The 26,630-nt window shown below is 46.9% G+C and overlaps 1 protein-coding gene across 1 annotated transcript in view; it reads right to left on the bottom strand.

The window, feature by feature from the left end:
- The window catches only part of LOC145412053 (follistatin-like), a 126,230-nt gene extending 101,938 nt beyond the window's left edge, over positions 1-24,292 (bottom strand). The window contains exons 1-3 of the mRNA XM_080281970.1: positions 24,152-24,292; positions 23,260-23,365; positions 20,452-20,691 (exon numbers count right to left, since the gene is read on the bottom strand). Coding sequence (XP_080138096.1) covers positions 20,452-20,691; positions 23,260-23,365; positions 24,152-24,292 — 487 coding nt within the window. The remainder of the gene's footprint in view (positions 1-20,451; positions 20,692-23,259; positions 23,366-24,151) is intronic.
- Between the last annotated feature and the right edge of the window lie 2,338 nt (positions 24,293-26,630).

The following is a 26,630-nucleotide window of genomic DNA, read 5'->3' as shown; positions in this document are numbered from 1 at the left end:
TCCTCTCCTTATCTTTTCTTCTTCTTCCTCTTCTCGTCTTTCACCTTCTTCCTTCATCATTCTGTTCCTATATTTTCCTATTCGTTTCATGTGCTGTTTTCCTTCGGTCTCAACACCTACCCTCCACTTCGGCCTTCCTTCTCTCCTTTCTTCCTGTTTCTACCGTGTTTTCTCCTCCCCTCTTCCTTTACGGTTTACCTCCTTCCTTCTTCATCTTCATCTCTCTTTCTTCTTCTCTCTCTCTACCCACTTCCTACTTCTTTACCCTCATCTTCATTCCTCTCTCCTTCTCTTTCTCTGCCTGCTCCCTCTTTATCCTCAACGCTCCGCACTTCTCTTTCCCTATTGCCTCAGCTCCTCTTTATCCTCATCTCTCCGGCCTTCGTCTCTTTCTCTCTCTATTCCCTTCCCCTTTATCCTCATCTCTCCACTCTTCATCTCTTTTTCTACCAGTTCCCATCCTCCTCCTCCTCCTCTTTACCCACCGTCTCCCTTCTTCCGTATCCTCCTCGACTCAGTTCATCTCCGTCCTTCCTACTTCCATCCTCATTCACCTCTTCCTCTTGTGTCTTCCCTTCTTCCCTTTGTCTTCCTCTTTTTCCCTCTACCTCCTTCCTCCACCATTCCCTTCATCTCTTCTCCTTGTCCTCTCTTCTCCTCTCACAGTCTTTATCATTTCCTCTTCTCTTCCCTCCCTGCATTTCCTGGTATGTTGAGGAAGAAAAAGGAGGGATGAGGTGGACAGTGGATGAGAGAAATAGGAATGATGGAAGGAAAAGAAAGAATGAATGAAGGAGGGAGCGAGAGATAAAAGAGAAGTGAAGATAGGAGGAGGAGGAGGAAGAGATAATGCACTAGTAGAGAGAGAGAGAGAGAGAGAGAGGCTGAAGGAGAATGATGAGGAGGGATGAAGAGGAAGGGAGGGAGGGAGGGAAGCATGGGGAAGAGACGAGGTGAGAGAGAAGTAACATTAACCTCTTCTCTCTCTCTCTCTCTCTCTCTCCCCTTTATTCCCTTTCCCTCTACTTTCCACCTTCCCTCCCTTTGTCTTCCTTCTACATCCACTGTATATCTCTTCGCTTCTATCCCTTTTCCTTCTTTGCCTCTTACTCCAGAGCAAGTTAGTGGGCTAGGCACGGCTCTTGTCCAGGAGGAGGAGGAGGAGGAGGGTTCTTATGAAAAGCATTGCCTAGCAGCCGGGGACGTACAGGTGGGTTACAGAAAATTGTTGTAGGGGTAACTGTGACACTGTAAGGTTAGTCGGCAACCAATAGTATAATATGCGTTTGCTGTGGACCTGTAGGTTTCCGAGAAGGCCCTGCTGTGGAGTAGTACCACGCTGTGTTGCTGTGTTTGTTCTTCCTTCCAATTCCTCCTTACCCTCCGTACTTCTTCCCGTTTCATTCCCTGTTCTCCTATCTCTGTTTCTTTTCCTCCATTCCACTGTTTCTCTCTTCCAGCACCTCTTTTTTCTCGTGTTTTTTTTCTTCGTCCTTCCCCCCTTCATTCGCGTTCTTATCTCCGTCCCTTCATTTCTCTCAGCTTTTCATTCATTTTCTCTCTTTGCATCCACTCTGCTCCCACCTTACCTTCTCTACATCCCTCCACTTCTCTCTTCCTCCTCTACCTTACACTGACCCGAGAGTAATTCATATAAGGAAGACGGCAGAAAAACTTAGAGGGGAGGGGAGAGAGAGAGAGAGAGAGAGAGAGAGAGAGAGAGAGAGAGAGAGAGAGAGAGAGAGAGAGTGTGTGTGTGTGTGTGTGTGTGTGTGTGTGTGTGTGTGTGTGTGAATTCGTGCAGCGTCTCTTGCTACACACACAACTCGAATCTGCAACCATCCCACCACCCATAGAGTTACCCTACAAACCCTTCCACGGTGCATAGGAGAGGAGGGAGGGGGAGGGGAGAGAGAAAGTGAAGGAGGGGGGGAGGGGAAAGCGAGGAGAAAGTAGGGGGGAGGGGGAGACGGAACTGTGAATGATGAACAGTTGGATGGGGGTAGGGGGTAGGAAAGAGAAAGGAGAGAGAGAGAGAGAGAGAGAGATTAGTGAAATGAAGTAGGGAATGAGATGTGAGGGAAGGGGAAGGGGTGATGTGAGGGTGTGAGGAAGACGGATGTGAGTGTGGTTAAAGAAAAAAGGCAAACGGGATGGCGATGAGGGAAGGGAGTTTAATGTGGAGAGAGTGGAGAGGAGGCAGTGAGAAGACTTGGGGGGGATGTGAAGGGGTGAGGAAGGAGATGAGAGAGGGATGGGGGGCAGGCGGAGTTGGTCAAGAAATGAGACAGTAAGGATAAAGAAAGTGAAGAGGAGGTGGGGAGAGGGAACTAGTGGGAGGAGGGGATATGAAGGGGAGAGTGGGGAAGGGATGAGGGGTAAGGGGGAAAGATGAGGGGCAAGAGAAAAGGTGAACAAAGGGGAAGGGGTGTTAAGGTGGAGAGAGTGGGAGGGTGAGGCAATGAGGAGACAAGATGGAAGGGGTGATGTGAGGGGGAGGATAGTGACGAGGAGGGTAGAGTCGGGGAGGGGAGTGGTGTGGGAGAGGGCTGTGTCGGGGAGATGAAGGGGTGAGGGGAGGTAGTTACGGGGATGGGAGGGGTAGAGGGAGAGTGTAGTGTCTGGGAGGGGAGGGGGTGAGGGGGCGGCCTTGCTGTGGGGTTAACGACCGCCGCAGCGACCTTCACCTGCACTCACCTGCCCTGCCGCTGCCGCTGCTGTGTTGCTGTGTCGCTCACCTTCCCACCCTGTGTTGCTGTGTTGAAATGTGCTGTGTGTTGTATCGCTCAGGGGACCATCCTATGTTGTGTTAGGTTGTGCTGTGTTGGGCAGTGTTTTGTCGCTCACATCACCACCATGTGTTGCTATGTTGTATTATGTTGTCTTATGCTGTGTATATCTTGTAATACAATTCCCCAGTTTAACGGTATGTTGTTTTAAGACTTGTTTGTCTGACACCACACTCTGTTCTGCCGTATTGTGTTATGTTGAGTTGGGTTGTATTGTGTAGCTCATGCAACATCAAATTCCTGTTTAATACTGTGTTATCTTGCATTATTTTGTGCCCATCACATTTTTGACTGCCGTGTTGTATACCCTCCAGTATATTGTGTTTTGTCTGTCATCACACAGTGTACCACATACCGTATTCTTATGGTGTACAATCCTGTCTTGTTGTGTTGCGTTCTGTTGCGCCGCTCAATTCACCAGCATCTCACACCCTTGTGTCGTGTTACCGTAGGTTGTGTACATGTCTTTCAACACCTGTCTCCTGTTTCTTGTGTCACATTTTGCTATGTTGCTCATCTCACCAACACTTAATCTCTCACACACACACACACACACACACACACACACACACACACACACACACACACACACACACACACACACACACACACACACACACACACACACACACACACACACACACACACACACACACACACTAGTGTCGTGCCGTGCTGTGTTGTGTTGCCTTACGATGTTGTGGGTAAATCTTATACCTGCACTCTCCTCCTCTGATATTTTCCTGTGTATAGTTGCTATGTTGCTCACCTCACCAACACCCACGCTCTAATACTAGGCTGTGTCATGTCGTCTTTAATTGTTCTGTGCTGTACTGTGCTGTGTTCCGTATGCTGTACATGTTTCAGTAGCCTACAGCAGTTTGTATTTTTTTTTCTGCAGCACGCTTCAGCATCACGCATTAAACTTGTCCCGCTGTGTTGTGCTGTGATGTGCTGTGGTGCGTTGTGTGGTATAGCTCTGTGTTGTGCTGAGCCGTGTTTTGTTGTGATGTGTCTGTGGGACGTATTCTCGTTGGCTCAGGCTTTTAAGTTTTCAGTGCACCTCTTCGTCAGCTATTAAATTTTCCCTGTACACGTCAGTATCATTCTGTATCTTCCCGATGCAAAAGCTGTCGATTTAAGAAAGACACAGGTAAAATTCAAGACTATATATGCGTCTTTACTACGGCAGCGTCTTGTGTGTGTGTGTGTGTGTGTGTGTGTGTGTGGGTGTGGGTGTGTTTTCAAGCTAAGTGGAGATCTTTCATAAGGAAGAATTTAATGAAGGCTGTAATGCTGTTTTTGGAGTTGAATATAATCATCCGGAGACAGCCAGATTAATTTACTAAGGATGCCCATGAGCTGAAAAGGTTAGGGTGTAATATGTAAAGTAAATCGCTAAGGAATAGTTGGTACGAAATCTGCTGTTGCAATGAGAAGACGGATCTGCATTTCTTTTAACACCCCACCTCACTTTCTCGTATTGTTTCTCTCTCTCTCTCTCTCTCTCTCTCTCTCTCTCTCTCTCTCTCTCTCTCTCTCTCTCTCTCTCTCTCTCTCTCTCTCTCTCTCTCTCTCATCCACCTTGCTGTGTTGCAGACCTCACTTGCACCGACACATCACAGATGCGAGGAAGCCTAATCTCGAATTTTAGTCATTCACCCCTATATATATAATAAAGACTGATTCCTGACACACCTTCACTGTTCACCTCTTGGGCACTAATATCCACCGACCCTTGAGGTATGCTATGACCCTATCAATGAGGCTGGGGATGATAGCATAAGCGAGAATGTTTCAGTGACTTGTATATGAAGTCATGTGTAGTATATAACAGAAATTCGCTTCAGGTTTCCATGTATGACCTGAACCTACCAATCTTATGCGCAAAAAAGGCACTCTAAGTTCTTAAGTGGACAGACGTTATATATGGTTATTTCAAGCACTTCTCTGCTCTCTGCCATACACTCTTGCCAGACCACACGCTTACTTCATACAGGGAAATATGACTCTTCACTGCTGACCATACAGGAGTGGTACAAAGTGTGAGCCTGTAGCAAAAATTGAAGTCAGTAATATCTTTCGAACAACAGCCGGGATATGAACTCGCATTCTTGGAAACAGCAGGTCATACTCCCCTTTTTTTCTCTCCGACATTTCCCTGCTTTGTTATGTGTATGTTTTCATGTGTATGTTTGTATGTATTGTGTATACTAGTGTGTACTGTCTATATGTGTAGGGTATGTGTGAGGAAGCATTCAAGGAGGAGTGAGGGGATCCAGGAGAGAAAAGAAGCACACCGGAGGAAAGTAAAGTGTGTGTGTGTGTGTGTGTGTGTGTGTGTGTGTGTGTGTGTGTGTGTGTGTGTGTGTGTGTGTGTGTGTGTGTGTGTGTGTGTGTGTGTGTGTGTGTGTGTGTGTGTGTGTGTGTGTGTAGAAAGGAAAAAGAGAAGAGAGAAGAAATACATTGGAAGAAAGTGTGTGTGTGTGTGTGTGTGTGTGTGTGTGTGTGTGTGTGTGTAGAAAGGAAAAAGAGAAGAGAGAAGAAATACATTGGAAGAAAGAGTGTGTGTGTGTGTGTGTGTGTGTGTGTGTGTGTGTGTGTGTGTGTACCGGCAGCGCACCAAGTAACATCCAGTGCCAATGGCCACACCGTATCATATAACTATAAACTCAGGATTTGTAGTGAGCATCGTATCCCACCTTGCAAACGCCCGTTCAAAAGGTGCCATGCATGAAGGAACGGCACAAACGACAAGCAGGTACAGAAACGAGAGAGAGAGAGAGAGAGAGAGAGAGAGAGAGAGAGAGAGAGAGAGAGAGAGAGAGAGTTATGAGTAAGAAGAAGGGAGTGGGAGTCGAGAAGAGTGAGTGAGAAATGTCAGTGAGTGAGAATGTAAGCAAGACCTGAGTAAGTGAGTGAGATAATGAGTGGCTGAGTGATTTGTAAGACCACCTTTCTTAGCTGCTAACAAGATACAGATCATCAATATAATTTATGATAACCACACACACACACACACACACACACACACACACACACACACACACACACACACACACACACACACACACACACACACACACACACACACACACACACTGTCTGTCTGTCTGTCTGTCTGTCTGTCTGTCTGTCTCTCTCTCTCATGCAAACATGCAGATATATATACCGTATATACGTACACACACAAGCACATGCAGAGAGAGAGAGAGAGAGAGAGAGAGAGAGAGAGAGAGAGATTCACTGGTACTACAAGTGGATGTGTGTGTGTGTGTGTACAAACATACATAATCATGTGTTTGTGTGCACCTGACTGCGTGGGTGTACTTTCTGTGTGTGTGTGTGTGTGTGTGTGTGTGTGTGTGTGTGTGTGTGTGTGTGTGTGAGTAAGTAAGGGCATGTGCGTGTGAGCGTTTATGTTCGTGTAGTGTGTGTGCGTGTGTGAGTGAGTCAGCAGCCAGTTACCTGCAGCATCAGCAAAAATGAAACGCCAGGGATGAACACTAGTTTTTGCTCTCTCTCTCTCTCTCTCTCTCTCTCTCTCTCTCTCTCTCTCTCTCTCTCTCTCGTGTACTAGTACTCCTCGTTTGTGTAACCTATTCACATATCCCCATCCTCCTTTCTCCTCGATCCTCTCCTGTCACGCTATTTCACTCCTTGTAATTCCTACCTTCCCTCGTCATCCTGCCTCTTCCCCTCCACCTGCCTTTCTTGCCCTGCCTGCTTGCTTGCCTGCCTTTCTCTCACCTGCTGGCTCTCCCTGACCTTCACATAACGGTACAGCCTTGCTCCACACACTACCCTACCCCTTCTCCCGCCCTGCCCTGCCCTGCCCACCACCACTTCAACCCTGCCCTGCCCTGATCATCACTCCTTTCTTGCCCCGTCCTGCCCTGCCCATTACCACTCCAATCCTACCCTGCACTGGCCACCACTCCTGCCCTGCCCTTGCCCTGCCCACCATTCCGAACGTATTCTGCTCACTATACATTCCCTGCCCTGCCTTGTCTGTCCACCATTCATTCCCTGTCCATCCCTGCCCACCACTCCCTCTCTACTCTTTCCTGCCCATCACTCCTTCCCTGCCTTTTCCTATCCACCTCTTCTTCCATGCCCTAACTTGCCATGACCGCCACTCCTTTCCTTCTCTTCCCTGTCCACCTCTCCTTCCCTGCTCTTTCATGGCCACCTCTTCCCTGTCCTCCCCTGCCAAACACTACTTTCCTTCCCTATCCTGTCCACCACTCCTTACCTGCCATGCCCTGCTCTGCTAACCACTCCATCTCTGCCCTGCCCTGCCCACCACTCCTGCCATCCCCCGCCTTGCTTTGTGTTGCTGTTGCACTACTCCTTCGGCACCCTACTACTCTTGCCTTGCATTGTCCTGCCCTACCCTGTCCTGCTCTGCTTTGTGCTGCCATTCCTGCTGTGTTGTGCATTGCCTTGCCCTGCCTCATCTTTTATTTTCCCTGTATTTCTTTACCACTCCCTGCTCCTCCCCACCACTTTCCATCTTTCCTCTTCCGTGTTCTGCAGGGCCCTTCTATGCTCTTCTTCCATTCTTCTAGTATATTGTACGCAGCATTACCTTGCCCCATCACTTCTTCCAAACCCTGCCCTGCCTTGCTAAGCACTGCCCAGTCCTAGCACACCAATACACCAAAACACTCCTTTATTTCACCAGTCATGGCGTCTCTCTCCCCCCTCCACACAGACTACACCTGCGTCACAGCTTCTAAGGACGTCACACCACCAGCTGTAGATACTATCATGCTATAACGCATTTCTTTCTGTCAGTATACTACTTCAAAATAAACCATCTCCGTATCTTCGTACCTTTCCACGCCACACCTTTCCAGAATCCTTTGCACCACTATAACATTACTGTACATCACCACGACAGCAGTTACATAATTGACACACACACACACACACACACACACACACACACACACACACACACACACACACACACACACACACACACACACACACACACACACACACACACACTTTATATTTTATTTCCACACAACACCATTACACTACAGCCAGATCAACGCACACCTCTCAACCACAGCACCCGCATAGTCACCACAGACCGCAACACCACAACCACACCAGCACAGTTTAGTATCACAACCCACAGCTAAACAAGCACACAAATACACCATCACCACACTATAAACAATTACCACCACACTACATCACCACATTGCAACTGCTTGAGGAAGTAAGTACCACAGGACAGCATTATACAAATGCCGCATCATCACACCACATCATAACACCACAACACCAGCACACCACAACCACAGCAGCGCACCTTACATCCACAACACTGGCACAGGCGCAGTGGGAAGTGTAGTGTGGTGAGGTGTGGCTTGGTATGGTATGGTGTGCTTTTGGTGTGGTGTGTGGTGTGATGTAATGTGATGTGGTATTGTGTGAAATGATATAGTGAAGTGTGGTGTGTTGTGATATGGTGCGGTGCGGTGTGGTGTGATGTAAGGTGATGTGGTATGGTGTGAAATGATATGAAGTGTGGTGTGGTGTGGTGTATTGTGATGTGATGTGATATGATATGATGTGGTGTGGTGTGGTGCGGTGTTGTAATGTGGTGTGTTGTAATGTGATGTATGGTGTGAAGTGATATGAAGTGTGGTCTGTTGTGATATGATGTGGTGTGGTGTGGTGGTGTGTTGTAATGTGATGTATAGTGTGAAGTGATATGAAGTGTGGTGTGTTGTGGGGCAGTGTGGTATGGTGTGGGGCAGTGTGGTGTGGTGGTGGTGGGGGGGGGGGTGCAGGCAAGGTTAATGGTCTCGCTTTAAAGGACGAGTTGCAGGTTGACGTGCTGCTGGTAGGAGTTGACTGTACCTGTTGACTCCACCACCTGACTGCACCATGAGCGGACTGGTTGACTGCACGTTGACTGCTGAATGAGTTGACTGGGTGACCGTAGGATGAACTGACTGGGTGGCTCGTATGAGTTGACTGGGTGACTGTAGAATGAGTTGACTGGATGACTGAAGGAGTTGACTGTAGATGAGTTCACTACTTAACTTTAGGAATGGACTGTACAAGTGGTATGACCGTACGATATGAATGTGTGAGTTGACCGTAGGATTTAATAGTGAACAGTAGGAGTTGACTGGCGAGCTGACTGTGGGATTTGTTGAATTTAGGAACTGACACAAGGAATGGATCGTAGGAGGTGAGTGTAGAAGTGGATTTGGAGATGACTTTATATATGTGGTAACTAAGAGTGAGCTGTAAGATGATAGTAGGTGAGTGTTGGAGCTGACCAGGTGATTATATGATGTGCTGACTATGGGAGTGAAGTGTTAAGATTAAATATAGTCGGTAACTGTAGGGAAATGACCAGGAACTGGCTGGCGATGAATGAACTGGTTGATTGTAAGTGTTGAAGATATTAACAGTGGGTATTGACTGTAGGATCTGACTGAAGGAATTGACTAAGAATGGACATCATGGACTGACTAATTGAAGATTAGGAATCAAGGAGTTTGTATATCCATTCGTTGTCTGACGTTGCATCCCGTGAAGACTGGCCTTGATAAAAAGGATCATAAATGGCTCGGGGATTTCATAACAGTTCTTCATTATCGATTTTTTCTGCACATTGTACCTCAGTATCCCGCAGACTATACTGATATATGAATCTCAACAAGCAGGAGCAGTGAAATTGCAACACCCGCGCCCACGAATTGGTCTAAGGATCGAAATTTTGACTTGCCCTATGACCTTGACCTTTGACCGATTGCTCTCAAAATCGGATTTCTTCATGCTTGTCTAACACTTAACATTTCCACCAAGTTTGGTCCAAATCGGACCAAGACTGTTTAAATTGATGTTGCCTTGTGAGTGACGTTTGACTGAGTATTCTCAATATCGAGTCATTTATCCTTGTCGCACGTTGAAGCCATCTACAAAATGTTATCAGAATAAAAAAATAAAATAAATAAATTGACCTTGCCGTGTGACTTTGGTCTTTGACTTATTCTAAAAACAATACGTGATCCCTATGGGTGATCCTCAACTCTTCCACCAAGTTTGATGCAAATAAGATAAAAAGCGTTTTAATTACTTCTTCACACACTTATGCAGGAGGGAACTTGCCGTATGACCCCTCAAAATCGAAGCCTTCATTCTTGTATTACTGTCAACCCTTCCCCCAAGTTTGGACTAAATTGGATGAAAATTGTTCTAACTAACCATGCTAGGTCAAACTTGAACCTGGTTGTGTGACCTGGATCTTTGAAGTGTTGTTCTAAACACAACAGGTCAGCCTTTTAGCTGTTCGACATCCCTTCCGCCGCGTTTTATTAAAACTGGATAAAAACTGCTTGAACTATTTTGTTCACACACAGACAGGGTGTGAGATGGGGATGAGGGTGTGAGAGAAGGGAAGAAGAAGATGTGATGGAAAGGATGAAGGAGAAGGCAGAAAGAGGGCGAGAATGGAGAGGGTAATGGTGATGAGAGGGTTAAGGTGAGAGAGGGAGCGGTTTTAAAGGTAATGTGAAAATTAACTCTCTCTCTCTCTCTCTCTCTCACTCTCTCTCATCCTTCTTGCTCCCACACCCCTTCCCCTACGCTCTCACCTTATAAATAGCATCTTTCCTCTTATCTTCCCCACACCCTTCTTCCCCACTTTTCCTTCTCGTCCCCTCCCCTCTCATCTACCCCCGGACCCTTCTTTCCTCTCCGTTCCTTTCTCCCCTCACCTCTTCTCTTCCTGTCTCATCTCTCCCACTTTCTTCCACCATTTCATTTCCTTTCATTTTCCTCACCCCTCCACTTTTCTCGTACTTACTCTATCTTTTCCTCCCGCCCCCTCTTCTCTACCTCCTGCTGCCCCTCTTGTCCATTCCCTCCCCCTCCCCTTCCCCCTCCTCTCTTCATCCCTCTACCCTCTCCTTTCACCTGGCCTACCACCCTCTCACCTGACCACTAATTGGCAGGCGACACTCATGATGGATCTATCGCATTTCCGCACCACGCTGGAGAGAGAGAGAGAGAGAGAGAGAGAGAGAGAGAGAGAGAGAGAGAGAGATGGAAGCGAGGCCTTTCAGTACGGGAATGGCCTGTATAGTTTTGCTGCCTTCCTATTTCATTTAGCGTAGGAAAGAGAATTCTTAGTGAAGGGGTAAGAGGGCATGGATGGGGGTTGGGGGGAGTAAATGTGGAGGTTGAGAGGGCCGAAGGGGGTTGAGAGGGTATAAGGGGATTGAGGGGGTATAGTGGGGTTGAGGATATATAATGGGGTTGACAGGGTACAAGGGAGTTGAGAGGGTACAAAGGGATTGAGAAAGTATAAAGAGGTTGAGAGGGTATAAGAGGGTTGAGAAAGTGTAAGGGGGTTGAGAGGGTATGAGGGGGTTGAGAAAGTATAAGGGGGTTGAGGGGATATAAGAGGGTTGAGGGGGTGTAAGGGGACTGACAGGGTATAAAGATATTGAGAAAGTATAAGGAGGTTGAGGGCATACAATTGTGTTAAGAGGTTATAAGTTGAGTAAAAAGCGTGAGCATGGAGTATAATTAAAATAGCATCCTCGTAGTGCAAGGGTATATCATTTATTGGCAAGATCAATCGCCCGTGACCACAGATAAGGGGAGATGGTGGGTAAATAACTTGGCTGCTCTCGGAAATGTTTTGGAGTCGAGTTTTCGATAACGGACTGAGGCTGTGAATGGTGCGATGATCTGAGTTTCGTTAAAAAGACTTTGGTAATCTTCCACAAGACCCACGACATGTCATATAACCACTCCTTCAAATACCATTACAGCTTTCCTGAGTGAAACAGTCTTAACATATATTCAGTTGGGACGGTGGGTATTAGCGCCGAAGTGGTGGCATGTGAAGGAGTGTGACACGTAGGGGAACTGATTGGCCTTACTGAACAGGCTCTTAAGTCCATGCCCAAAGTCGGATTTTAAAAATGCTGCTTAGGACAATCTAGCGTCACTGAAGCACTATAGAACACACGGGCGTATCAGAGAGATTACGATGACTGCAGTTCGATGCCTAAAGTAAGAGTATCTCAGTAGCACTCACCCTTGCGTTCCCCCCCACCCCACACACACACATTTTAGGAACGCTTCCACATCCCGGGAAATTTTAACATCTCACCATCACCCACATATTCCCTCCTACACACACACACACACACACACACACACACACACACACACACACACACATATATATCCCAGCAACACTGATCATCACAACAACACCCACACATGCTTTCCTACACGCACACCTTGGCAACACCCACACCCAGCCCAGCAACACTGCGGTGGGCTGTTTATAGTGAGCCTCCAGCACTCGTGTCTGGCCACTGCCCCCATTTCAGAGCCTCTCCAGTCGCCATTTCTCCCCCACTTTTCCTCCACCTTGGTCTGAATTAATGCAAACTGCCTCTGAACCTGTCAAGAACCCCACAGGCACCGCGGGTTTGTTGATGAGGAGGGGCCTCTGATGGGAGGCCTTGTTAGCATCCTTATCCCTTTTACTGCGAGATGTGAACCCCATCCCCTTGGACCCCTAGCCCCTTTACTGCGAGATGTCCATCCCTTTTACCCTCCCCCTTAACCGCTTTACTTAGAGCTTTCTTCCCCCTTCCCCTCGATCCTAAGCTCCATGACTGCGAGAAGTTTGCCCCTTCGCCTTGGACTCAGTCCCTTTACAGCGAGGTTCTCCCTCCTCCTGGATTCATAGTTCCTTTACTATGAAAGGTGCCCCCGTACCCCCTGGACCCTTAGTCCCTTTACTGCAAGAGGCTCTCCTTTCCCCCTCCCTCTGAGCTGAATATAATAACTTGGCTGTGGCAGGAACGACATAACTGCCCAACCACTACCAGGTCCTCCCGTGAGCTGAATAAAATATGACTAATGAATATGGTTAAAGAGATGTCATTGTACCTGTCCTGTATGAGAGGTATCACCCTGACCTGAATAGAATCGTCAGGCGGTGGCAAGAATATGCTATTCCTACCCAGTCACTACCCCTAAGCTGAATTAAATCAGTTGACGGTGGAGAGAGAGAGAGAGAGAGAGAGAGAGAGAGAGAGGCCGTGCTGGGGTTTAACCTCTTTAGTACCGTGGCGAATTTCTCATTTTATTCACGCCATCACCAGCCGAATTTATGCTTATTGGAGGGGGTTTCTTGGTATAGATGAAGTTTTAAACATTTTTTTCTAACCCCTCCAGTAGCAAATACCCTAGGCCTAATCAGATCGTCGGAAGATGCCGAGAATAAAGCATGGGACGTCATCGTACTGAAAGGGTAAAACATGTGAGGCGGAGCAAGGTAAGGGGAAGTGGGGCGAGTTGGCAAGTACAGAGTCTCTTACCTGTGATATCTTTGGAGGGTATGATATTAAAAACGTCGTACAGAAGAGTTTAAAGAAGCCTATCTCGAACGCTTCCATTTTCCAAACTTTCTCCAGAGCTGGAAAAAAAAAAAAAGTCTGGAGATAGCACGAGTGAAATACATAATTACGCCTTCAAGATGAAGGTGCCCGGAGGTTTGGTGAGGCTGAGTGAAGCTTTGCCAGGAGGCTAGATGAGGTCGGCTGCAGTAATGTTTCGTTGAGCAGGTCATGGTGAGATTAGCTGAACCTTTGTTACATCAAATATGAGTAAGTTAGATGAGGATGGGCCGGGCTAGGTTTGTTGCGGAGCTGCGTGAAATTAGCTAAGCAGCAACGGTGGCGTGTGTAGGTGTGTTACTGAGGCTGTGTTAGAACAGTTGTGGCGACTTTCATGCTAATATTTCACTGGACTGTGCTTCTTTACGTGACTGATGATGGTGATTATGACGACGACGACGATGATGATGATGATGATGATGATGATGGTGATGAAGATGGCGATGATACCGATAATGCATCAGGCTTGACTGGCCACGACTGACGAGTTACACTGCTTTTGTGAGTGAAATGGATGGGTGAAATGAATCTTCGTAGGATAGACTGGGACTTACTTAGGACTGGTTAGGGTGAGGCTGAATTAGTGTAAGTTAACGTCAGATTATGTTGGAGCTGGTTTGAGTGAGACTGAGTTAGTGTCAGTTAGGATGCGAATAAGTTAGGGTGAGATTAAGTTAATATTGGTTAGGTGAAACTAAGGTAGGGCAGGGTATGGTGAATGTCAGGTGTAATATGCAAAATAATTCGCTAAGGAAGAGATGGTACGAAATTTCTGTGCCACGCAGAATACTGCCCTGAGTCAGAATAGGTTAGGTCGAAATTATGATAGAATAGGATGGAGATTATATTATAAAACTTGGCTAGGTAAAGATTACATTAGAATTACGTCAGAATAAATTAGGCTGATATTATGGTAGAACAGGCAAGTTCAGATAAAGTTTAAGGTCAAATACTCAAGTCTGTTAACCTCTCCTGCCTCTGTTTTCATCACTGGAGTCACACATGCTTGAATGAGACGTAGTGGACTGAGGTGCGTATTATCATCCATCTGTGAGTGATAATATGCACCTTTGTCCACTGCGTCACACTCAAGCCTTTATATCGACACCAGCGAGAAAGAGGCAGGGAAGGTGAACGAACCTCTGTAATTGAGTGTACATGAGGGTGAGAGTAAGTTGATGAAGGGTACGGAAAGATTTCAGGTGAGAGTAAGAGAGGGCACCATAGGTCATGCGTTTAGTGATGAGAGTGTGGAGGTGGTGGTCACAGAATGGTGGTGGAAATGCTGTGGTGGTGGTGGTGGTGAGTGTGTTGTTGTGGAGGTGGTGGGAGCGTTGTGTGTGGCGGGAGTGTTGTGGTGGTAGTTGTGTCAGTGTGGTAGTGGTGAAAGTGGTGGTGGTGAGGAACTGTTGATAACAGTGTGATCGCAACTATAGTAATGGTAATGAGACTGGAAATATATTGGTGGTGAGTATTGTGGTGGATGTCATGGTGTTATTGTGATGGGGATGTGATGGTGCTATGAGTGTAGTGATGATGCTGGTGGAGGTAATGGTAGTGGTAGTAAGTATGATGGTGAGAGTATGGAAGTGGTGAGTTTTGTGGTGGTGACCGTGGTGTTACAGTGATGGAAATGTAGTTGTGATACAAGTATAGTAGCGATGATCGTTATAATGGTGGAGTTGGGGGGCGACAGAGTGTATGATAATGAGTTTGGTAGCGATTGTCGAGGTTTTATAATGATAAGGTACGAATTTGATGGTAGTGGCAGTATTAATGATAGTGTGGCAATGATGATGATGATGGTGTTGGTGATGGTAGTGGCAGTGTTAATGATAGTGTGGTAATGATGATGATGATGATGGTGTTGGTGATGGTAGTGGCAGTGGTGATGATAGTGTGGTAATGATGATGGTGTTGGTGATGGTAGTGGCAGTGGTGATGATAATGGTGTTGATGGTGGGGATGACAATATTGTTAGTGATGGTGGTGGTGGTGGAGGTGGCAGTGGTGGTGGGATAGGCGCCATTAGGGAGAAGGCGTGTGAAGGAATGTGAGGAGCCGAGGGGGGAGGTGAAGGAGGAAAAGAGTGGGCTAAGGAAAAAAGTGGGGCAGCCAGTGCAGGAAAATTATTAGCCACAGAGGGACACGGGAGAGGGTGGGAGCATAATGGGGAAGCAAGGACGTGTGTGTGTGTGTGTGTGTGTGTGTGCGTGAGAGAGAGAGAGAGAGAGAGAGAGAGAGAGAGAGAGAGAGAGAGAATAACTATAGGTAATAAAATATATACCCAACGCTTCTTTTGAAAAATAGAAGGAAGAAAAAGAGGAAAAAAGAAGACGAAAGGACAATAGAAGAGAGAAGATGAGGCGATAACAGATTTAGTGGAGACAAAACTGCTGGCAGGTGATAAAATAAATGCCTTAAAACTTCACCGAGGAGAAGAAGGAAGAAAAGTTAAAGGAGAATAGAAGTAGTAGAAGAAAAAGAAGTGAGAGGCGTAAGGAAAGAAGTAGAGAAGGAAGAACATATGTTTGTGTGTTTACATATATATATAAAGAGAGAGAGAGAGGGAATGGGTGGCAGGTGGTAAAGTGAATACAAAACGTCCCATCAAAAAACCCAATCCAGGAAAAGAAGGATCATTGAGAGAGACAAAATCAGGGAAATGACAGGATATAAACCCATAAGAGTACAAAGAGGAGAGAGAGGACGCTCCAGTCTCTGTCTGTCTGTCTGTCTCTGTCTCTGTCTGTCTGTCTGTCTGTCTGTCTCTGTCTCTGTCTGTCTGACTGTCTCTCTCTCTCTCTCTCTCTCTCTCTCTCTCTCTCTCTCTCTCTCTCTCTCACACATCATGTAAATTTATTCTACCCACTCCATCAAAAAATCTATCAGACAGTAATATGGTTCATAGGATTGACGAAACGACAAGACTGTTTTATTACACTATTTTTGAGAGAGAGAGAGAGAGAGAGGGGGTGGGGGAAGACTGTGATTACAAGAATCCATTTCGGTCTGGATATATGACCAAGTCAGTAACACACACACACACACACACACACATCCGAAGAAAGGGGAAGAACAAAAATCGGAAAATATTATGGCTAGCGATACTCTGAAAGTAAAAAAAAAAAAGAAAGAAAAAAAGAAAAGACAAAAGGAAAACGGCGTGGGATCTGAGTGAGGTAAATAGGAAAATCAGGAAATAGAAGAGACTCCATGGTGGCTAAATAACGCCATAATTCTGCTGACGTCTTAAGTTCTTGCTTCCTCCACACGATTCTTTTCACCACCAGGACCTCCCCTTTTTCTTTAAGTAAAGGCTGTACGTCCCGTTCGAATAGTCTGCCCTGGATTCAGAAAATCATTTTGTCGGTGTCAACCCTTCTCCTCGATGATGTACCTATCATTTTAATCTTTCCTTCCCCAGACGATTGTATTCGGCTCAGGACTGACTTTCTGAACCGCTGGGATTAGATATATCCTTGCCTACGTTACGAGGGGTCTCTCGGTAACTAGAATAAAATCGTCAGGTAGTTTGAAGAAAACAGTTAGAAACACGTCATCGGATTGAAGGATTGAAGAATAATGGTAAAATATTCGTCTCAGGGGTGTCCTTCTAAGAACCCCTCCATAACACATTTACGACCTGTTGAAGTCCTTGCCCTCCCCCCTCCCCACCTCCGCCCGCTTCCTGAGTCTGTATTTGCGTCACCAGTTCCTTAGCGACCCTGGTAACTGGAGAGGCGATTTTGATTTTACTGTGGATGGTGGTGATGGTATGGTGGTAATGATGGTGGTCATGGAAGGGTAGTGTTGATGGTGGCACTGTGATGGCAGGGTGGTGGTGATGGCAGTATGATGACAAGGTGGTTATGGTGATTGTAGTGTTAATAATGAGTAGGGTGGTCATGGCAGGAGTGGTAGTGGTGATGATGGCTTTGTGATGACAGGGTGGTGGCAGTGGACGCATTGTCTTTTATACAGAAGAGTTTAGAACAATATGCATTTTGCCTTTGATGATTCAGGAGCTTGATGGGCTTAGGCCAATTTATCTTTTACTTTGGACGACTTACAGTTGACCGAAAATGGGTCAGGATAATTTAGCGTGTTTATTTCTCCTCTCACTCATATCTCCATCCATCCATCCATCCATCTTGCTATTCCTTCACTAGTCGCACAACCACTGTTCTCATCCATCCATCTATCTGTCTTCGTTCACTCATCAATCCATTCACCTATCCATCGCTCATTCTTCGTTCTTCCACATCTCTATTTACTCGTATCAATGACCATTCACCCAATTCTTGTGGTAGGGCCAGTCATTTCTCTCTTCCTGCTGAAACTCGCCCCATTACTTCTAACATACTTTTTTTTTCCGTCCCTCGCTCTTAGTTCACCCATCATCCTATCCGTCCATCAGTCCACCATCCCTGTGTCCTCATTCACCCGCTTCTCCACCAATTCCATCCATCCATCCCTCTCAGCCTTTATTCACTCATCAATCCATCCATCCTTCTCAGCATCTACCCACCCGTCCTCGTTCACCGCTATACAAAAAAACCTCGATAGTACCATAAAGTCTATTGCTGTGTTTTCCATTGTACCTTGTATTCTTTATCTCTCCATGTCCATCCGTTTATCCATTCATATAGCCATCCTGTTTTTCACTTTTTGTTCATCTATTTCTTCTTCAACCCATCCATCCATCCTTCGCTCACTCCTCAGTCAATCTCTGCCTCCATCTCAGCGTGCACTCACCCCTCCAGGTCCACATCTCTCTCTCTCTCTCTTCTTCCGGTAACTGGGCCGGTATTAATGCCGCGGATACAAAGACGGCCCCTTACGACGCCCTCACCTCGGCATTACGACCAGAGTTACGACCCGCATCGCCCTTCATGTTTTTTAATCGCGGATACCCAACACGGAGTTAACGTCGCGGGGCTGTGTGGCGCGGAGGATTGGCAGCCCCCAGATGATGGCCCTTTCATCTAATTTTTATTGCCGCCTCCTTTCTGCTGAGTTTTTAATATTCTTTTCCTTACGAGGGGCCGGGACATGGGTGGCCGGCTTGGGTTGAGTTGGCCAGGCATTGGGTAAAAGGTTATAGGGTTCTTTGGACGCATTGCAGAAGAGAGGAGGTCGATGGTCCCACTGGGTAGTTTTTTTTTTTTTTTTTTCTGTTTTGCGTTGAGTGCGTGTGTGTGTGTGTGTGTGTGTGTGTGTGTGTGTGTGTGTGTGTGTGTGTGTGTGTGTGTGTGTGTGTGTGTGTGTGTGCGCGCGCGCGCGCACTAGCTTTTGCGTGGCTTGGGGTAAAAGGTTATAGGGTTTTTCCGGCTGACGGACGCGAGAGAAGAGAGAGGAAGTGTTGATCGGACTGTGTGTGTGTGTGTGTGTGTGTGTGTGTGTGTGTGTGTGCATTCTGCATTTGTTGCACTTGCTAATATGGAATACAGGATTGAGTGGAGATGGAGGCTTAGAGGCACTTTTGTTGCTGACACCCTGGATGAGCTCAGGGCTTAGGCGTTAGACAACGGGGAGAGAGAGAGAGAGAGTAGGTAGGTAGGTAGACAGGCAGATAGATAGGAAGCTTCTGTATTTTAATAGACAAGGCGCTATGTCTAGAAGGACCTGTAGAGAAAGAAACAGGGCATGATAATTAGGCAGGTCATCATATTGACAGAATATTTACACCAACTCGATATCCGCCTCTGTCGTCAGGGGAACAGCGGGACGTCGTGTTGGTGAGGGGAGGAAAGGGAGGGGAAGACAGGAAGAGCGAGAGTCAGGAGGGAGAGAGGGAACTAGGATAGAGGAGGGCTGCGACAGGGGGAAGGGGGGAAAGACAGGAGGAAGGAGAAAGAGAGATACGGGACCAGGAGGAAGCATGGGAGGTAGAAGGGGGGAGGGAGGAAGAAAGACGAAGAGGAAGGGGAAATGATGGGCAATTATGTAGGGAAGAACAGACGGGGACAGTGCTGATGGCAGAGTGGTGGTGGTGGTGGCAGGGTGATGGTGTTGATGGGTGGTGGTAGTGATGGCAGGGTGGTGGTGATGATGGCAGAGTGATCGTAGGCTGATGGCAGGGTTTTCTTGGTGGCAGGGTGGTGGTGATGGCAGCAGAATGGTAGTGACAGGGTGGTGATCGTGGTGGTGTTGGCAGGGTGGTGGTGGTGGCAGAGGTGACATCAGGTTATGAGCATTAACACCGAGCATTGGTATTTACACACACACACACACACACACACACACACACACACACACACACACACACACACACACACACACACACAGCCACGAAACCATTACATGTCAGGACCATGATGAACCCCTTCACCACAGTAACTTAACTTTTCTCATATTTTTGCTCCCTCCAGATTATTTTACATGCCTTGGGACTGTTCAGGGTGCCTGAGTCAGATATACTTGTAGCTTGAACATTCTACTTAAAGGAAGTCTTTCTCCAGGTGAATGAAATTGTCTGAAGGTGACAAGTACAAACTAATGCCATCATTGTAGCGAGGTGGTCAAAAGAGGGAAATGATAGATGTGGATGCGTTTATGAAGAACGCGAAGAACCTGAACAGCTGTATCGAATGTGTATACAAGAGGAATGCGTGGTTTAGAAGTATAAGCTAAATGATTAACGAAGAAGGGTGAACAATACGATTAAGTCGCTGGTTTATCATCTAGGAACAGACTAATGAATCAGACTAACGTTATCCATGATAAATGAATCGATAGGCATTGAGAGGACGATGGTTAGTGGTAATGATAATAAGGTAAATTGGGTGATATGTTGGTAGGGTGTAGTGGAGAAGAATCTGTTGTCCCAGATAACCAAGTTGCCCGTTGACGGAGGGAGAGGGCAGGGCACCCACAAAACCTGCTATAATATTTTCATCGGACAGATCTGCGACACTTCTGTAACATGAATGCTAAATCGTGGTCACAGGAAATTCGATGAGGTCGGAATTAATTTTCATTGTTACTAGCTAAATCAACTATCCAGTCTGACTACACTTGGCTATTAACCGAGCTAAAAGGGTTAGGATCTTTGTCAAATAAGAGTAAGCGCGCTGTAATATATTTACCGGGATGTGATGTGGCAAGGAAAGAAGTGGAGAAGGAGTCATCATCGTGAGTGATGACGATGATGTTGATGAACAACAACAAAAACATGATGATGGCAGAGTACGTACTAGCACATGGTGTACAAGTGTGCGCCCTGCCGACGTCCACGGTGATGACAGGTGATGTTGCGTTGAAGGGCTTGAGTGCGGCGCTGGTGGTGGTGTAGGAGGAGGCACTCACGGCGGCGGAGCTCCACCCGCGACGGTGACGGTCAGAGCAGCAGGCCGACCGCGTCACACCCGACCGCAACAGCCGACCGCACGACCCGTCACGCCGCTTCAGACGCCAGCACGACCCCAACTCCTCGCCTGTGCGGGGAAGAGAAAGAGAGAGTGGTCAGGGCGCTATAGATGGCTTGTTTTCACCTGATGAAGTTGGGCCAAAGTTGAATACGAAACTGGCTTCTTTATCCCACCCAAGGATTGGATAAAGTAAGAGTCCATACAGAAAAAAAAAAAAAAAAAAACGGCAGTGGGAGGGCTGTCATTAGCATGCCCCGTGAAATGGGCCAGACACTCATTCAACTCACTATCCAAGTTCCTCACAGGCCTAACCATAAGCACGCATTTTTCGTTTCTGTCGTAGATGAGCTTAACATTACCTTATACATATATTAGTCAGTCCGTCAGTTATCAAGTTAAAAATAAATAGTTTTTATAATAACGCAGCAAGCAGCATAACATTCCTTGAGTAGCACAGTACGGTGTACAAGAATATGTTGTTCGTCTGCAGTTTCCATTGTGCCGCGTCACGGTACACTTGTGTACAAACTTCCGGGTAAACAATGACACCTACTCAAAGAACGTGTGGACCGTAGTTGGCAACAACGGACTGTATCCTGTCCACTTCATGATACAGTCGGGGACAAAATTTCTCCTGATATTTCGCCTTTTCTGTCTCTCGCTGTTCTCAGGTGGTTAATATTCATAAGCCAAGAGAGACTTGTTATGTTTCTGTGCCCACAGATTGGTCTCTTTGATATGCTACGTGAGGGAGGATGATGACGGACATGCCCTAAGTGCAGTGTGGACAAAATCGAATAGCAGGCGAACTTGGGTCCCTTACTATACATTACTAGACAGCACTGCCCATTGTGTGTAGCGCCTGAGGTGGAGTTAGTTCGCCCAACTTTACTGATACTTTGGACGATCGTACTGTATGTGCCAGTCTGCGAGCACTTACCACAAGTGATGCTCTCTGGAACTGCAAGGATATAGTAACAGCTTATCAGCTTCCTCAGCCAGCTCAGTGAGAGCAGCCAAGAGGGGAAGGGAAGCAGTCAGTCCAAACAGCGCCCTACCACACAGAGTAACATCAAACGTCATGGGCCACATAGTCACGCCAGGTTTTACGATGCGACTGTATGATGTTTAGATACAACATCAGTCTGTCCAGTATTTTCAGCTGGTGAGTGATGCAGATGGATTGAATTTATAATGTAAGCGCTCACCATCCACTAACGCGATGTAGTGCTGCTGTCGGGTGTCTGCCCTTTCCTCTCCTCCATCCTTCTTTCCTTCCATCCTCTTCTGTCTTTCTTTCCTTCATTCTTTCCTTATCCATCTGCCTACGGGTGACTTTACACTCCCTCTTCTGTGTTTCTTTCCTTCATTCTTTCCCCTTCCTTCTGCCTGTGGGTGACTCTACACTGAGTGGCAAGCCAAATGGTTTCTTGTACACCAGGAAACCATTTACTACACTGGGTGGTAACCATATAACCAAATTTTGGCGCCTGGTGGTTTAGTGGGTAATTATTGCGCTCCAATCGGAGTGAGCCGGTGAAGGTTTATATCCAAGGGGTGGTTGGGGTTGATTGCTCATGTAATGTCACTCAGGGATGAGTGAGGCTGGTCACTCTCATTTTAAATGTCGGGACCAACTGCCTAGCCCCGGGCTCCTACGCTCCTCATGGGGCAGTGTAGGATTGGATGATGGATGAAGAACGCCTTGCTTGTGATGTACATATTACGTTTTACATTTCCGTCATATGCAGGCTTTCAAGAGACAGGATTTCCCCGTTCAGCCGTAAGAGGAGAGTGAAATTAGTTGGCGTGGAGTTGTGGACCAGGAGCTGGAAGCTGTACCGTGCACTATATGAAAAGTCACTAGAGCCTCACCCTGGCTACTGTGGTATACTGCGTCAATATTGCGCCACACTCATAAAGCTGCATCTTAATTTTATTTACGGCGTCGTAACTGAGTAACTAAATCCCTTTTGTGTCCTATTCGATGGTCGATTTCACTTCTGATTACACTGTTGTGCAGCGGCCTCAGTGTTGAAAGGGTTGGGGTACAGCAGGAGATGGGCGGGGAAGAATTATCAAAGGCCTGGCCAGGTACAGGTACAAGGGTGGGGGCAGGTAGGTAAAGGAATATGAGGGGCAGAGAGATAGTCGGCAGGAAATGAGCGAGGAAGAAGAGAAGGAAGGAAGGCAGGCAGGGAGAGGAGGCGAGGCTGGAGGGGGCGGGACGGGGCGGGACATAAACAAGAGGGTGACAGTGGTCGAGGCAGGAATTTGCGCTGACCTGTGTGCTATGGAGTAAAGGTTAAGCCATACAGGTTAGGACCAGGGTAGGAGTGATACTAGGTAACGCCACGGTCGAAGTTATCCTGTTATTCCACTGTGTCACAAAAACATACCAAGTCTCTTTCAGCATGTGAATATTAGCCTGCAGAGGAAAATGAAAAGTAGAATTGAGATATTAAGCGAACTGTTACTCCGACTGTACAGACGGGGGAATGGTAATTGACATTAGGTATGGTGTAGGTTTGGGTATTTGATTACTTTGAACTGACGTTAATTTGTGAATGTCTATCCCACAAAGTAAGTGCAAGTGAATGGGCCTCGATCCCAAGTAAAGAGCGTCCCTCAAACATGAGGCCAGTACCAAGCCGACCGAGCCATTGAGTCTCCTCAGAAGTGCCCCAGGTGACCCTCCTCCCCAGGGGGTGCCGCCCCACCCCTGGCTCCCACCCTCGACCTGCCGGCACCCACGGTTCCCGCTTATTTATGTGGCAGAGGGTCAGTCCTGCCAGCCCAGCCGCCCCTCTCACTCTTACACATTTCACACTGCCCACACCTTCCCATACACGTATTTCACACTGCCCACACCTTCCCATACACGTATTTCACACTGCCCACACCTTCCCATACACTTACTTCACACTGCCCACACCTTCCCTCATAATTTTAACACACTCTCACAAACTTCCATCTCTGCGCACACGTTCCTTACTCTCGGTGCACTGCTAACACTTGCTCACTCACTTCATTTAGCTTTGGACACACATCTTGCGCTCCCCTTCCCCTGCCCCCCAACCACCACCACCACCACATCCATCACCGCGTGTAACACCACTCACATTCCTCACACTCTCCTTACGTCTCCCTGTCCTCTCATTTCACACTCCCTCACCTTGGGGGTGACTCATCCATTCCTCCATCGCCCTGACAGTAGGTGATCGTTTACCTTAACTTGACTGAGATTTTCGTCTTTTTGCAGCCTGTGTACCATAGTTCAGTGGCAGAATAAGAACACCATACTTCTGCATCCTTTTTTGTAGCACTTCTTCGTCACTATCGCCATGTTCTAGTGCTAATCTCTTGTTACAGCTCATCACACACACACACACACACACACACACACACACACACACACACACACACACACACACACACACACACACACACACACACACACACACACACACACACACACACACCACGTATAATCCCCAGTCTGAATTTCTGTGCGTCATAAACTAGCCTTTGAACACATTAGCGTCATGCCCGGTGCACTTTCTCCAGAGTCCCCTGTCAGCCCAGGAGGGGTGGAGGCATGCTGTAGAAGGCAGGAGGTGGTGGTCAAGTGGTTAGGGAAATGGTTTGCTGTCCTCGAGAACGCCATGTCGACTCCTTGCCGGGGCAGGAAGCAGTGTGTTTATGTCAAAATCATTAAAAAGCAGAGTTTCCTGATCTTGCCCCAGACTCACCGACCTGTTATAAATCACCCTAGCAAATACCAATACACCAGTCCTTAATGAGACATCCCTAGCTTGTGTTCAGTGTTCATTAGTGACAGTGGGTATCAGCGACAGAGTAATGACATGTGAAGGTGTTTGTCACGTAGGAAGACTGCGGGAACTCGGGAGCGGACACCCAGTTCTATGCCCCAGAGTTGGACACATACAAAAAAACAGGGAGGCGAGGGAGGGGGGGGTGAAGAAGAGGTGAGGAATTAGGGGGGGCTCAGAAGGGAAGAGACAGACGGGGAGTGAGGGGACAGGAGTAATTAGAGAGGAATAAGGGGTAGAGGGAGGAAAGCGAGGGTAGTAGGGATGAGTAAGGGGAAGAGTGACCGAGGGAAAAGAAAATAGGAGCACAGGGGGAGTGAGGGGAAAGGAAGGGAAAAAGAGGAGGGGTGGGGAAAAAGAGAAGAGGCATTCTGGGAAGGCAAGGGAAAAGAATACAACTAAAGGGAGGGGGGAGAAGAGGAGGGGGCGGGGATGTAGGGAAACGAACCATGTTGGAATTTGCCTGGTCTTTGAAACTTGGGGAGGCGGCGGAAATAATCATTGTTCAGAGAGAGAGAGAGAGAGATGTAAAGTGTAAGTATAAGAATTTCAGCGTTGTGTAAAGAAACTGTTGATCGCTGCTTTATGTATGTTGCATCGGCCGGTATGCACTCGCCAGACGTAGATGAGGAGTTCATTTATTGTACCGCTGCATATTTTTTAAGGTGGTGGGTTAAACTCACACACGCTCTCTCTCACTCTCTCCACACACACACACACACACACACACACACACACACACACACACACACACACACACACACACACACACACACACACACACACACACCGCCTCGTCTCTAAATGAACCAGGAATTCCAAATTTGCAATAAGCCCCTCGGTCTCTTGTGTTAGATTAGGAAAGGAGGTAGATAGGACAAGGTGGCGAGGAAAAGGGAAGGAGAAGTGGAGAAGGAGGAAGAAAAAGAAGCGGAGGAGGAGGAGGAGGAAGATGCGGAGAAGGAAGAGGAAGAAGATGCGGAGAAGGAAGAGGAAGAAGATGCGGGGAAGGAAGAGGAAGAAGATGAGGAGAAGGAAGAGGAAGAAGATGTGGAGGAGGAATAGTATATAAAAAAAACGAATGGTGTGAAGAAATGGGAGGCGTTGAGATCAGAAGGAGAAAGGAGAAGAAAGCGAAGGGAAAAAGAGGATAAGAGAAGAAGAACTTTGGAAAGGGATGAAAGGAGTGAAGACAGACGAATGCGAAGAGGGAGAGAGGGGGGGTGTAAAGAGCAAGATTTTTTTTTCCTAGATCTAAAGACATTCACTTCCATTTAATGAGTTTTTATTTATTTTTTGGCTATCAACAAAAAATCTAGCGATGTTATAGAGACTTTTATGCAGGTTTAGCGATACAGTAGGGACTTTAGTACATTTTCTAGCAGTTTTCCGGAGATGTTTTGTTTTCATTGAGATTTAGGCAACTTTTATGGGCAGGTTTATTGGTATTTGTGAACTTATACGTGGATAAGACGAGACGAAGTAGGTGTGAAGATCGCATAAACGAAATACAAAGATGCGGTAGTGAGGGAATGAAGGAGGAGGAGGAAGAAGCAGCGAAGAAGAAAGGCATGAGGTGAAAGGAAAAAGAAAATGAAGTGGTGGAGAGATGGAAAAAAGAAAATGAGGTGGAGAAATTGTAAGAGGTGTTCAGTAAAGTAGGAAGAAGACTAAGTATGGAGGAAAGAAGAAAGTATTGGGCAGAGGAAAAGCAAGAGGTGCAGAGGAGCAAATAACGGAAGAGCAAGAGGAAGCGGAAAGGAGTAAATACGACTAGGAGGAAAACTAAAGCGTATGAAGGGAAGTGTAAAGGATTAAAATAGGTATAGCCTATAGGCCTAGTTAACAGCAGGAAGAGAAGGACGATAACATACGAAGAATGTTTAGCACAGAGAGAGAGAGAGAGAGAGGGCGGGGGGGGGGGAAGCTTAGGGTAGCGACAGTAGGGAGACAAGGATTCCAAGAGACTGATTAGAAGAGATAACGATGTAAAACAGGGGTGTTTATGGCCTCGCATCTTTTCACTCTGATTTTAATGGTGTTTTTTTGTTCTCTGTCCCTCACAACAGTCGGGTACAAATTTTCTTCGTTTTTCCTGTTTACGACCGTTTCTTAAAAGTTAGATCTGTAGCGATGACGAGATTAGCTAAGGTCATGTGTAACCTCTGCAGT

The sequence above is a fragment of the Coenobita brevimanus genome, chromosome 92 (assembly GCF_032717465.1).
Source record: "Coenobita brevimanus isolate Jiangsu-jjx chromosome 92, ASM3271746v2, whole genome shotgun sequence".
NCBI classification, from domain to species: Eukaryota; Metazoa; Arthropoda; class Malacostraca; order Decapoda; family Coenobitidae; genus Coenobita; species Coenobita brevimanus.
This window is presented reverse-complemented; position numbering and strand designations above follow the sequence as displayed.